The sequence below is a fragment of the Papaver somniferum genome, chromosome 9, assembly GCF_003573695.1.
Source record: "Papaver somniferum cultivar HN1 chromosome 9, ASM357369v1, whole genome shotgun sequence".
NCBI lineage: Eukaryota > Viridiplantae > Streptophyta > Magnoliopsida > Ranunculales > Papaveraceae > Papaver > Papaver somniferum.
Window position 1 is genome coordinate 203,166,789 of NC_039366.1, and position 15,079 is coordinate 203,181,867.

The 15,079-nt window shown below is 34.6% G+C and overlaps 1 protein-coding gene and 2 long non-coding RNA genes across 3 annotated transcripts; all 3 read right to left on the bottom strand.

Annotated features, from left to right (window-relative positions):
• Nucleotides 1-7,011: 7,011 nt before the first annotated feature.
• LOC113313105 lies at nt 7,012-8,595 on the bottom strand. The gene has a single exon (XM_026561825.1). It carries the CDS (start codon nt 8,593-8,595, stop codon nt 7,012-7,014), a length of 1,584 nt encoding a protein of 527 aa, XP_026417610.1.
• Nucleotides 8,596-11,263: 2,668 nt separating this feature from the next.
• On the bottom strand, nt 11,264-12,181 carry LOC113308929. Its single transcript, XR_003340185.1, has 2 exons — nt 11,982-12,181; nt 11,264-11,721 (listed from the first exon to the last, which is right to left on the bottom strand). It is a non-coding gene; the product is annotated as an uncharacterized LOC113308929 (long non-coding RNA).
• A 1,739-nt stretch (nt 12,182-13,920) lies between these two features.
• Nucleotides 13,921-15,028, bottom strand: LOC113313873. The gene is made up of 2 exons (XR_003342091.1): nt 14,854-15,028; nt 13,921-14,758 (listed from the first exon to the last, which is right to left on the bottom strand). It is a non-coding gene; the product is annotated as an uncharacterized LOC113313873 (long non-coding RNA).
• Between the last annotated feature and the right edge of the window lie 51 nt (nt 15,029-15,079).

Sequence of the window (15,079 nt, forward strand, 5' to 3'; positions counted from 1 at the left end):
GTGTGTTCCCACAAATAATCCTTGTTTAGGCAATTGCCCCTTATGGATGCTGGACTACCAGCTGAGGGAAAAGATAGTTTGTATTTGGTTAGCTGAGATAGAAAATTTATTGCATTTAGATGTTTGTTTCGGGTTTGTATAGTGTTTTTACTAAATTGTCGAGCATCAAGGAAACCATTACAACCAAAAGTGAGGATTGGAGATCTTTGTATGTTTGGCAGAAATGTAGCATCATATATGTAAAGAACACAAGCTTATACACCAGACGTTGTGTTTCACTAACCACGTGACAGATATTAAGTTTCAATAGTGATTACAGTTGTTGTCCTTTAGTGTACTTCCAGGTCTATAGACTACAATCACAGGCTGACCCTAGACTTCTTGAGATCCTAGTGCAAACTTACCTGATCAAAATGCTTTAAGTTCTGCTGTTTTCCTTATGTGAAAACAGCAGAACTTAAAATCTCCATTGTTTCTTATTAATTATTCTTAGTCCTGTTGTTTTCTTATTTAGTACTGTTATGCAAAATTGTGTTAGGGTTCAGTATATCCTTGATTGATGTAGAACCTGGCTGATTTTACAGTGGGCAGCATTATTTGGATTTGGGTTTGGTGACTAATGTGCTCATATATGCAAAATTATTTAGTACTGTTATGCAAAGTTGCTCTTCAATATTTTATTTGATGTGAACTGTAACTTGAAGTTGCCCTGACTTGCATTTACACTAGTTAGGTGACTAATGTAACTTGAACTCTGCATAGGCGCATATTAAATCTGTTTCATTGATTTGTTTTATTTTTGTTTAGTGTTTCAGAATGGGTAGTGAAGATAGGGATTTCTGGATAACTGATATAGGTGGTAGATTCAAGGAGTTGTATTGTTATGATTGTAAAGCTGGTACAAGTGGAGAAGAATTCATGGCTATGCTAAAGAGAAGATTGGTAAGGGAACAAGGTATGGATCCGAAACTTGGATTGTATTTATTTAATGATGCGGATGGGGATGCTGGTGATATGTGTGAATCCGAATATATGTTTATTTCATTTTGGAATAATGGGAAACCAAATGAAGCCAATTTTATAAGACTGTGGTTTACTCCAGTTATTCCTACACTAGTACAATGGGGTATTTGTTATGATAATACTAGTGTTAGTGGAGTAAGTGGTCTGACTGATGAGATAAGTCCAGTGAAGAATACAATTGTTGTTAAAAGGGTTGGAGTAAGGAGGAGTCCAAGACTTAATAAAAGGGTTGAGGTTAAGAATCATAATATGAGGCCAACAAGACTTGATTTTGTGCATGAAGATCAAGTTATGCCTAGACAAGAATCTGTTGCAGTCAACCATGTGAATGAAGAACTAGTTATATCTACACAAGCATCTGTTGCAGACAACCACATGCATGAAGAGCAAGTACAGGGGTATGCAGATGAGCAAGTACAGGGGTATGTAGATGAGCATGTGAATTTGCCTAATGTAAATGCGGATGACTGTCATCCAGAAGATTGGCCTGACTTTTTGTTTAAGGAATATCAAGATGAAGAGGAAAGTGAAGATGATAGTGAAGATGAAGAAACACAAGAAAGGTTCAATTATGAAGATTGGGTCTCTATGTGTGCTAGAGGTGTAGATGTTGGTAATGACCCTGAAGATTGTAATGAAGATTTCAATGTAGGCGATTACTATGAACATCAGTGGCAGTTGAGACAGTTCCCATGCTTACATGCTGTGGTTGCATTGTTTAAATTGAATCCTGATTGGTCCAAGTGAGTAAATTTATTACACCTAATAAGTTGAATTTGGTTAGTAAATAAATGAATGATGGCTGATTGAACCAATAATGTGTGCAGGTACTGCAGTAAATATTACACTGTGGATAGCTACAGGACCACCTACAAATGGTCAATAACCCCATTGGGAGACATTAATGACTATCAGAATAAGGTTTGTCTAGCATTGAGCGGTTTCAAATGCTTTAACTTTTTCATTGTCTGCTTTCGTTTATTTTTGTTTTGAGAATCTTTTTCATTGAATTTAATTATCTACTTTTGTTTTGTGAATCTTTTTGTTGAATAATATTATCTACTTTGTACTTTTACTTTATTATATGTATTTTTTTTTACATTATTCTCTAGATCTGTGAATTTCCAATAATCGTTTTTTTGTTTGCAGACAAATATCAGCATTATGTATCCACACAGACTAAGAGATAAGGGAAGACCTTGTGTCAAAAGAAAGAAGTCTTGGATGGAGAAGAACAAGCCGCGTAAAAGAGTAACAAAATGCAGTGTGTGTAAAGATCTTGATCATAATATCCGTACTTGTCAAGGTCCTCCAGTTGGATCTAACCCAAAGAAGAAAGGAGTAAGAATGGAGTGTTCTGTTAATGGGGATGAATTCTGTGTTACTGTTGCACCAACAAAGAAGATGAGGAAGGCCTTGTCTGCACCAACTATTGGAACAACATCTGCATCAAAGAAATCTACTAATATACCTCCATTGTCAAAGGGCAAAGCAGCTGCTGCCACACCATGTTCTTCTTCAGCTGGTTCCCAGAAAAAGGATAAGACAACGACACAATCCTCTACTGCAGGTGATGCTGGTGCTAAAAGGAAGGTGCCACATCCAACTACTTCTTCTACACCTTCTATTGCCTGTTTTAACCAGACTTATAATGGTCCTGTTAAGATATCTAGCCAAACAATCAACATTACTCAACCATCATCAAAAAGGGTTAGAAAGCCTAACTCTAAATATGAGTAGCCAGAAATGTTGGGCTCCTGTTCAATTTATGTTTTTTAGCATTTCTAGATCTATGAAATTTTATTGGCAAACTTATTAGTAGACCGTTTATGTTTAAGAGTTTTAACAGTCTTTTGTTTATGAATCTATGGTTTTAAAAAGTATGGAGACAATTATGGTTTTATTTCTTAATTCATGAGTTAACAGTCTTTTGTTGATGAATCTATGGTTTGAATTGATGCCCACTTAATCTGTAACCGTTAGTCTGAATTGATGTCACTGATGACACACGTGTCACATGTTTAGTACACGATGGCAAAATGCCCCACGTGTCATCTTATTTGTCAAAAGGGTATAAATGTCATATTTTCACATGTACGGATCACATGCTTTTGAATTTGACCACTTAACTGTGTCTAACGGTAAAATTAACGTCTGGGGCATTTTGATTCTATTTTGGGGCATTTTAATCTTTCGCCTAACGTTCGGGGCATTTTCACAACTATGGGGTCCATTTTGGGGCATTTTACCGCTTAACCCTTTTATTATAGCATAAAAGGGAAGTGTTTATTACTAACAATCGGATGCAGGAAAAAAAATTTAGTGGCACAAGCAACAAGTAAGAATGGATATTTATAATACAAAAGACCAGAACTATACAATAAGATTGATTGTACACATGTAGAAGGAAAAGATACAATAAGAAGAAAAGGGGAAAAAAATTACAGATAAAGAATAAAAAACAAGCAAAGTCATCAGCCCGCACGGTTATGATCATCCTCTGTATCAGGCATCCCCATCATTCTCAATAGGCCCATGAGAAAGGTCTTCTGGCTCTTCCTCGATCTCCCGATAACTCTCTCCTTCTTCATATTCTTCCTCGCTGCTAGAAATGTATCTCTCTTCGGTGTTGGGAGGAACAACATGCAAGTTGAACTTCAAAAGCGGAAGATTGTATCTGGTGCAGATTGCATCAGCATTCGCCTGGAAGCGCTCGTTCAATTGGCAAAGTGTCTTCTTCCAAATATTGGAGACGAAAACCATCAACTTCTTCTTAAGCCTATGGTACTTGGAATCCCTGGCAGAAAGTTTCAACTTCAGGGACCCTGGTTCCTTCGTCAGATCATCAATTTGTTGGAGATGACCCTTCCATACACCTACAAAAAGGAGGATACAAAAGGGTTAGTATCGCATATGAAAGGGATCAAAAGAGCGACATTCATATATAGAGCGGGCCAACCAAAACAACCTTCTTTTTCGGAAAGGATAGCCTTAACCGTGTCATCGTGATCTATTTCTAAACTATCGCGCACAGCCAAATCTGTCCTAGCGTTATCAATACCTCTTACAGCCCATTCAAGTTCTTTCGTTGCTCCAAATGAGTAAACGAGAGAGGATCATATCTTCACGGGTAATCAAGGCGTTATTTTCACTTATAACTTGATCCCTCTCTATCTGGGCTGATAGAAGTGCGTCTTTAAATTCATTTAAGGCGTGAGTGCCCTTAAGAATGGCTGGGTCTTTTTCAGTTATGAAAGCGCCCCTCTTCGCCTTCAAATCCTTAATTTCTTCTTTGGCTTCATGAAGGCGGGTCTGGAGGTTATTATTGACGGACAGCGTAGATCTAAGCTCGATCATAAATGTTTCATTACTTTGATTGGATTTCATCCAAGTTAAAAGTTTCTAAATCTTCAATAAAAGAATCGTTCAAGCCGACATTAAGATGTTCTAAAAGAGAAATTCTAGCACTTACCAATAATCTGAGTATTTCTTTAGCATAAACGGAAAGCTCGCCTTCATCGTTCTGTCTTATGGCCTCAGAGACACGTAACTTTTCGCGCAAATTATGAATAAGAACCAGGAATACCTTATGATTTTGTATAAATATAAGATAGGGAATAAACATAAGTAACCAGTACGAAAGATTAACACAAATCAGTATGCAGGGAAACTCACCAGAGAGCCCGGAAAATCTGGACCCATAACAAAGGAAATGCCACGAAGAGACTCATGGCTTGTAGAAGGGGCGTGGAAAATTTTAACCACCACATTGAGTGTACGACTAAGTGCGGGGTTATTTACTGCATCTGGGTATTCACTAAAGACCCCAGAGAATAGTCTCATGGGGGACTCAAATGCACGAACATCATAATGGAGTAAAGCACCCCGTCAAAAAAGGCATAGAGATTGTCAGCATTAATAATTTCTAAGAGACCAGATAGGAGTAAAGCACCCGGTTAAAAATTAAAAATTCGATACTCTTTTTTATGCCCATCGTATTGATAATTTCAAGAAATCTCCCAATATATAAACTTTACCAAAATCTTATATATACTTCCGAAGATGTGTCATTTTTAAGTTTTCATTTTGATTCTTAAAAAATCTTATACTCCCTCCGTTCCACTATTAGATGACCTAATTGTAATTTCATTTTGTCCCGATATTAGATGACCTATCTTAAATATAAGGATGAATTTCCAAAATTATCCCTCTCCTTTAATTTCACACGTCTTTTTCCTCGACTCGCTCTTTTCATTTCTCCACAACTCCATTTCTTTGGTCGTATCTCCACCACCACCACCTCCACCGTCACCGTCAAATGAATCTCTTCTACTACTACGATGATCACCATCATCTTCATCTTCTCCGTTGTCAGTTTTTTTATCTTCAGCTTTTTTTGGATCTGATAAAAAGATTACATTTTTGGTTTGAAGTTAACATAGTCTCTGTGAGTTTTTGATTTTATGAATAAATCTTCCAAAATTTGAAGTTGAATCTGATATAGGGTTATCAAATTTTATTGAGTCGGTATTAAATTTGTCAAATTTAGGGTATTTTCTAATTTGTGTAATTTGTTCTTGCAGGTAAAACTTGGATCCATGTTTCTGGGTGAAACTTTATCTTATTGATTTTTCCAAACATCCTACTGACTACCTCTCACCACGCGTCCATCATGCTCTTTGGTCTTTCCACTTAGAGAAATTTCACAGTCTTTCCATTTCAATCTTCGGAGAAAAAAAGGTGAGTAATCAAGAACCCATGTTTCATACTGCCCAATCTCATCCTTCAAACCCTTGCAAAATTGTGATTAAAAAGAAGCTTACTTTGTCTTGCAGGTTCAGATGGTGGAGCTTCAAAGGAGGATTAGTGAATTAGAAAAGCAAATCGAAGAGAAAACAGGATGTATTGAGAGTTCAGAAGATTTTAACAAAAGCACAGTAAGGACTTACGAGAAGCTCCTAAAGAACTAATTTGGGTACATTTTTTCTTTTTGATTGAGAGAGCTTAAACTGATTTTGATCCAGTCATTTGGAGTTTTGTCGAAATAACACAATTTGTTGTTAATTCTCGAAGTATATGCACTTCCACTAAATTGAGAATATGCACTGCCACTAAATTGGAGTATATGCACTGCCACTAAATTGTTAATGCATATGATTAAGATAGCCACTAAATTGTTAATTCTCGAAGTATATCCAAAACCCCTATTCTGTTACTTGATTGAGAATATTGTGTTCGATCGCTAGCAGATTCATGCATATGATTAAGATAGCTAGAGCGATGGGGTCGGTACCGGATCCAAATCTAGTGACATTATGTTAAGGCTCTCTCCGTGTAGGTAAGGCAACAGTTAAGGAGAGTACTACAATCTGCCACTAAATTGTTAATGGCTATCTTAATCATATGCATAAATCTCCTTTTAGCTCTAGCTATCTTAATCATATGGAGTATATGCACTGCCACTAAATTGCAGGAAATTGGAGAAAGCTTAAATTCTCGAAGTTCCATGGAGATTAAGAAAATGAGAGATTTGCTGAACCCGGGTTTGTGAATGTGGTCCTACCTAATCAATGGATATCTAAGGTTTGTGTCATGTTGTAATCTATTCTGAAGCTGCTATTTTCCCCTTCGCAAATAGAATTAACTTCTATTTTCCCCTTCGATCTCATTGTACATTTATTGGTTCGTAGAACTAAAGTACCCATGTTGAACCAAACAAAAGCAAACTTAAACCACTAACTGTATATGTGACTGCTTCATTTGCTAGACAGGATACGAAACTATGTCATGTTCCCATTCTATCACATAAAGATTACATGCTAAGTGAAATGAAACCATGTAAAATTACATGAAAATACCAACACATTGCACTTCTCATGGCTGAGAAAATGAACAACTTATTGTGAGTGTTTGTCTATGTAGATAAAATCATTCGAAGTTTTCTTGCTGGAGAAACTATGCTAGCAGCTGGAAGGCTTGTTGTAGAAACTACATAATGATGACATCTTTGTCATGTATTTCGCCAGCAGTAGTCTCATCATTGCAGAAATGTCTTAAGCATGATAGGTAATTAGTTGCTTCCTTCACCAGATTCTTATCCATTTCAATTTGAGTAGGAAGCTCACCGGTGCGTGCAAGTTTCTGTTTCCCTATATGCTGCAATTTATAATTGTTCCCTCCATGAAGCTTTAGAACCTCTACCATGCATAGTTGCAACGATAGGAATACGTCATTCAGAGTTTGTGCTGATAATTCATTAAAGGCTTTATCCACTGCCGATAAAAGTTCGCCAACAGTAGTGGGTGCCTCTCTGTGTTGTAACGATTGTATATCCCTGAAAAACCCAAGATCAAGAACATTCATGTTGGGACTTTGTGAAGGTTGGAATCTCAACCTAATATCAAATCCTTCTTTTGCCGCTTCTTTTAAGAATTCTTCATCATCCACTTTAACATGTGGTTTCGCATTATCTTGTTGGATATATATAGTTTCCCCATTGTAGTTTGGCCACTTTTCGCGAATGGCTGGTAACAGTTTGTTAACAAAACAAGCTCTCGTAATGTCTTTGTTCACTGATTGAATTGATTTATCTTCAAGTGTTCCAGCCAGACGATTCTTGCTCGTTCGCTTTGCTGCCTCCTTTACTACAAAAGGAAATATACCTATTTTTCCATTAAAAACTTCATTCCCAAACTCATCAAACCTAGGACGAGCTACTGCCGCTAAAAACATCACTTTTTGAATGTATCTTTTACTTTGGCATGTACGATATGGTTCGGTTTCTTTCGGATGAATGTAGTAATTCTCTGTTGTTTTTGTCATAAAAAACCACTTCTCGTCTATATGTATAACATCATACATGGGCTTGATCATCAAACTACTCTTGTAAGGGTTAATCTCAACCATTCCCAAACAGAATTCTAACCGTGTTTTCTTGGTGTCCACTGTGAAGGATGGTTTTATTGCGTTCGTGTGTTTTTTAATCGCTCCTTTCTTGACATATCTGTGTACAGTTGACTTGGGCATGTTCAGAGCTTCGGCAATGGACCTTATGCTAGTGCGTTTTTGCAATGGTATTTCCATAATCTTCCTAAAATCAACCTTCTTGGGTTTAGTACCAACTCTGGTTGGTTTTGTTGAGGAGACGTCAAGAGGTAAATCCTTTGCTTTACAATCTTTTCCCCGTTTCCATATCCGTTTTACTGTAGATTCTGATATTGAAAATAGTTGCGCCGCCATTGGGACAGAGACTTTTCGTAGTCTTCCCTTATTACTCTCTTTCAATAAGAAGTGGAAAACAGCTAGACGTTGTTCATTTGTGAGCTCTTTTTTGTTTCTGGTGGGAACACTTGATTCTCCGGCATGTCTTGTTGTTTCTTCAAGAGTTGTTTGCAAGAGAGAATCTGTACTTGTTTCTGGAAAACAAGGGTTTGAATCTATTTCCTCCATCTCTTCATCATTCATACTGAACTGCATCTGTTCCATTTCTTCGTCGTTCATACTGAACTGCATCTCCTCCAGTTCCTCGTTGTTCACACTGAACTCCATGTCCTCCAGCTCTTCATTATTCATCATGTACTCCTCCTCCTGCTTACAGTTGAAGACCTAATGATAACTAAGATGCACTGGTTAGCTTAGTGTATGTGCAGTTTAACTGACCTTGCTTTTAATTGATATTGAGAGTAAACTGTAATTGAGTTTCATTAGTTAACTTGACATTGCATTCTGAAATTTGTTATTTCTGCAGGCTCCTAAAATAGGTGTAAAGGCAAGGCCCTAGTGGCAGCAAACAAAAAACGGTAAGATTCAGTTTCTTGTGTATATTTTGTGACTCTTACTGAACTGTAGCTCTCCTTGCATGGGATGGACTGAAGAAAAGTAATCATGATGTGAACAATAAAATAAGTTGAATCCTCTATCCAATGAAAGCCATCTACAATCAATTTCTAGAAGATTTCATCACTTCATTAAAATCAAGTGATTGCTCCTACATGTGTAGTGTTTTACATCTGTTAACTATGCTTCACAACTCAAGATGATTAGAAAATGAGATAAAGATTTAGAGATTTACCTTAGGAATTTTATTTATTCTGAAACTCAAATTGAATTTCTTGCTTTGAGAATTTGATTTGATATTTTTCAGATTTGGAATTTATTCTGAAACTCAAACTCAGGTGAAGATTTGATGAACTTTATCCTATTGATTTTCCAGATGGAAGAGAGATCTTATGAATCACCTAAAGTTTATGATTGAAGAAATATCAGATTGAATCACCTGAAGTGTACAGTAAAGTGAGATCTGAGATTGATTTTGGAACATTGTTTCTGCAGAAATCAAACTTGAAGTTTATGATTGAAGTTTTTGTAAGAACCTGATTGAATTTGATTTTTGAAAATTACATTAAAGAGAGATCTGAATATGATTTTTAGGAATTTTGAAATTTTAACGGATGAATGTCTCGACCATACTAGATGTCTATAAGCTGGGTTTTGTTTTTTTTTTCTGTCGATTTGAAATTGGAGGGAAAGGCATAGTTGAAATTATAGCTTTTCTTTAGGGCAAATATGGAAAAAATAATAGGAAATCACTCTCTCTCCTGCTTGTCTTAAAATTTGTGCAAATTACAAGTAGGTCATCTAATGGTGGGACATAGAGAGTATATCGAAAATACGAAAAAGATAACCCAGCAGCTGATTATAAGAACATCCAATTAATATGCCAATAGTTCACATAAAAATATGAAATCATTTAATGTTTTTTATTTGTGGTGTTCTGTTATACCAAAACTCACTAGAATTGGAATAGGGATATTAAAAAATGTGGAAGTATTCGAGGAATCCAGGTTTGATCCCTCATTTTTCGAAAAACGCATCATTAAGACGATATATATGTGTAGCCCATGTCATAAAATCTAGCCGTTTTAGATTGGATTTATATATTCACATTTCATGATGATTAAATTAACCTTGATTAGGTAAATATCATTAGCAAAAATATTTTTTTAAAAAATTCTATAATAACCGTCAATTAGTCATGGGAGTTATTTATGGTCAAAAATATCTATTATTAACTTGTTTCCCTTAATTCCGGAAGTTATGGTTATTATTTTCATTATTCTCTGCATCCCGATCGGATAACATTATTGATTAGTTAAAAACTGTAATTCTCACCATTTTTCATTTGGTGATAATTAGAGTTTTCGTTTTTTTACCATTTTGTGAAAACTATAATTCTCACTATTTTCATTGTGTGATACTTAAAGTTATTTTAGGGGTGATAATATGAGTTTTCGATCACGGTTCAAATGGACGAGCAAAAAATTGTTTGGGTGAAATGGACAAAAAAAGTTTAGCAAGGATGAAACTGGATTTATCATAGCTTAAATTTAAAAAATAGCAAGGATGAAACTGGATACATACTGTGTCGATTAAAAATAAGAAAAAATATTTGAAAATGAGCATGATGAAACTGTTTACATCCTGCCTATTTTACATTTTTGTCCATTTAAACAGTATTAAAATCTAACTGTCTTTTTCACCCAGAAATTATTGATTTTGGTCTTTTTAACCAATTTTATGTTTTTAACTAAATTTATTTTAAGAGGATTTGAGTCTTTTTTTTCATACACTGGTGATATTGAGTGTTTTTAAAAAAAATAATTTAGAAGAAATTTTTAAGGGAGCGTTTTTAGGGATTAGATTTAATTGAGTAAAGACTAAGATTAGGTAAGTAATTTTCTACGGAGATTTGTTTAGGAATTATAGATTATCATATTAATTATTGTCGTTTTTGGGGAAAAAGTATTATTTTTAATTTAAATTAGGTAAAATGTTATATGTGTCATTAATTTTGGTTATAATTAATGTGGGTTCTTAATATATATAATTTTATTGATGGGTTTGTGATAAACAAAATAAAATAAAATTGGGCTAGAAATATTTATATTTTGGTACTACATTCGAGGGTTGTAAGACTAATTGTATAATTACGCTATAATTTCCTTTTCACCTGATGAGTAACTGACATGGTCAACAGGAAATTGGCTAATCATGTGGGTTTAAATGAAAGTGATAACGGGAAGAGCATTTGAAAGTTGAAAAAACATAATGCTAGGATAATTTATTAAAATTCCCTGATCATAACGACATACTCCATAGCCCAAGGGATGTCTCGCTTCTCTTAATTAGTTATCAGGTGCTGGTTTCTCTTTGCTTTTGTTTCGGGTCTGTGGAAAAACTATGTTCAAACCCGTTCCTCAAATATTGCATTCAATTTCAAGTTAACACATAATTCATTGTAACGATATCATCCTATTTGAATGATAACTGAGTACACTTTTCAATACAAGCACACACCGCTGGATACAAGAATTAATACAAAGAAACAAAAGAACATAAATATCAAACTAATGACAAGCCAAAGTTGTTTCATGAAACTTATTGAGATAAAACGAGAAAGTAAAGATAAGATAACAATAATAGTGGAAAGTTGATCTGGCGGATTATCCATTGATGCAACATATGCAGGCGGGAGCACCAGTATCTTGATCATACCCACAGGTCGCCTAATCAAACATGGTTATTTCACCAATTTCAATTTTCCCGTAACATGCATTATAACAGGTTAGGGAACTCCTTACACAGTTGGCCACATTTTGAACGGTCGCAACTGGATAACATGATTGGCCATGGACGTATCTGCATGGAATACATGTATTTACAGTTACATTTATATGTATACATAATAAATTTATATGCTGAAAATAAATCTCTCTTTGGTAAAATGATTTCATTATAATCTAAAATGTTGAGGATAATAATCCCATACAGACCAAATCCCTAGCCAATACACAACATATAATATAAAGGGAGAGGATTAATCGATTCATTATCAATTGATTTTGAGTTGAAAGCCTACATTTTATTACGAAAAAGGTATAGGATTTGTAACTACTTACCCGGTATCGGAGACAATCAAAATCAAGAACAGCCCGAAGAAAATAGTTGAGAGACTTGGATGAACTTTTGCCATAATTTGCTAAGCGCAATGCAATTAGATTGGATTGTATTTGATTTGGATTGTGTTTTTCTTCTTACATTTTTGTGGATCCAAACTCTTAATTTATAGGCACTCTACCTAGCTCAATGGAAATTTCCTAACACCTACATTTTTGATTTATTTCTTTATATTTTAACTAAAATAATTAAACTAACTCTATTAATAAATAATAAATTAAAAATCACGGGTCCAGATCGTCTGTGCCACTGCTTGGGTGTGCCCTATGTGCCACACCAATAGAAACACGGTATTTTCTCTTGGATTTGTAATATCTTCTTTAACTAATTAATTATCTTTCCTAATCGATTAGTGTTGTATAAATAGAAAATCTATTTAGTTAGTCATGGTTAATGAGAGGAATGATGTGGCATGTTTCTATTGGTATGGCACATAGGGCACACACAAGCAGTGGCACAGACGATCTCGACCCATGACTGGCCCAATTGTTAATTAACTAGTCATGTATTTGCTAATTAATATTTCCTTCAATAACATAACCATGGTATATTATGTCAGCATATATCTATTAGTTATTGCAGAGCGACTAAGATAAGTAGGAATCATATGTCAATGCTACGCACAAAAAAAAAAAAAAAAAATCACATGTGAGCAGGTAATGTGCGACTTTCTAGTTGGTATTGTATATACTAGAGTTACGACTTAGCAAGGGACAAGAAGTATCATTCCATTAATAAAATGAGAATTATTTGCCCAAGTTATTAGTAATATAATTCTCCAAAAAGACTAATTATTTCCTCAAATAATACGACTGGAGATTATTGGCTTTACTGTGAATCAGGTGCCTCACCGCGTTTTTTAATACTAGTAATAATAAAATAAAAATTAAACTTGTTACCTTTCATTTTAGAGCTTCTTTGGTGGTTAATTTGAGGGTTTCACATGTAACACCACCTCAAAGACATTTCTTCATATTTTAGCGAATAAATTCCTTAACATAGGGAGTATAAAATTTCAATATCCAACACTAAAGTTTTTATAACTTTCGTGCAATTATGTGTCATTTATTTATTGATAGAAATATATTCTTTATTTATTTTTCAAATAATTTTATTAATAAAATATTAATTATGATGGAAAACATTCTATAAGTGAACGATTTTTTTTTACCATATATATCACCTTCACATCAATGAGTTGGAGATAATTTTCATAAATACTGTGTATCCCAATTGAATTGTAACTTTTTCCTTCCCACACAACTCATTGGAGTAGCATTTGTTTATATATCAATTTTCCTATATGGATTGTCATTCGTTTAATGGAAAATAGTTACACCAATCAGCTAGTTCTTTCGGGGTTTAAGTTCATTAATAAAAATGCTGTTAATGATTGATCCTATCAGACGTTTGGAGCTAGAGGAGGAAGGAAGTATACGGACAATAATACTTGGGTAGATTTTTTCTTAGGATTCTTGTAAACAAAAATTAGTAACTGATATCAGATGTAATCTCTACCATGAAAAACTCTATTATTTCTGTAACCCATAAGTCTATGAAATTAGAGGCTATTATATTAATTTTGTTTTAACAAATGAGATTTATTGTCATAATTAACCTAATATTGATGTGCATAATAAATACATTAAAATAACATAAATACCTTCTTCGAGTTTTGTGATGATATTTTAAGATTTTTTAATACTTATAAATTACACTAGATTTCTGCCCGTGCTACGCACATGGCGATTTCGGTTTTTCTGCTCAGCCCTACTTGCTAATGCTTGCTCCATCTTTGTTTTTTTTTTCTGCTTTTCTCAATAAAATCTCTTCTGAGTTTGGTTTTAAAAGATAATAAAAAAAAAAACCTGAAGCATTTTCTTCCATTCATATTGAATTCTTCTCATCTATGGTATATGTTTTCTTCCTTTATCGAGACACATAGAAGAAAATTTATTTAAATCAACACAACGAGATATGTGGACGAACCGAGTACAAGACAACTAAAAAACAACACAATACAACCCCAAAGGAAACACAACCGAGACCAACGATCAAAGTTGTTCTTAGTGACTACATTATTATTTCAGATCATGTGATCATTTAGTCCAAAATCGAGAAACTCACAAAGTTCTGTAAAACTCATAAAAGAGAATCCGTGTCTTGTAAGTACTACATGATCTTGGCTACCAGTAAATTGTTTTCACGAGAGATAGATACTAGATGGAACGTTATTTGCTGGGAAATCCTCTTAGCTGCTTGACCCATATCAGCTTACACATGTCGATAATCGCCTTGCATTTTTTTGGCAAGGATTATTGGTACTTTGATAATTCTTGTTGATCCACATAGATGGTTTCGAAGACTTAAAGAGCTTTCAAGTCCAAATCTTCAATTGCATATAAATGGTTTGAAGTTTAGGTGAGAAACATGATAAGAATCAACAACCTAATGCAAGACTCAGAAGCTCAGAGTAGAGTAGTTACTAGCAACAACAAGATTTTGGAAACTTTACTTACTGTCAATCTTTAACCTCTTCAAAATCATGTTCTCTTTTTTCATTAAACAACCATCAACCTAAATGGTTAACAAAGTCACACGAGATTAATTCGAGCGAAAGCTTAAGTGAAGAGACTAATGAAGTAGTTTCTTACTGACATGGGTCCAGAGGGCATGGAGTTCTTTGATCTTCTAGTGCGTGCTGTGATTTCCACAAAATCTTGAAGATAAGAGAGGTTAGTCACATGATGACCCTATGACAACGTTAACAAATTACCTACTTCATACAATGATGGTGGTTCAACTTTGGGATACCTTAGAAAAGCAATTTTTGAGAGGAAATGTTATCATGCTGCGGCATCTTGGTTCAAGTTTTTTTTCTTCTTCTTCTAGTTCACCCCAAATCCACTGTTTTGCAGGGAATGCATGTTCGGAAGGAACGGAAACGAGATTAGTTGATTTGAGATCTTTAGCTTTAGATCAAAGAAAGTTGCTCTGAGGAGTGAGGAACACTTTGATGAGATATATATATATAGGGAAA

Excerpts from the sequence above, each read along its gene's own strand:
- LOC113313105 (XM_026561825.1), bottom strand. The coding sequence starts at position 8,595 with ATGAATAATGAAGAGCTGGAGGACATGGAGTTCAGTGTGAACAACGAG.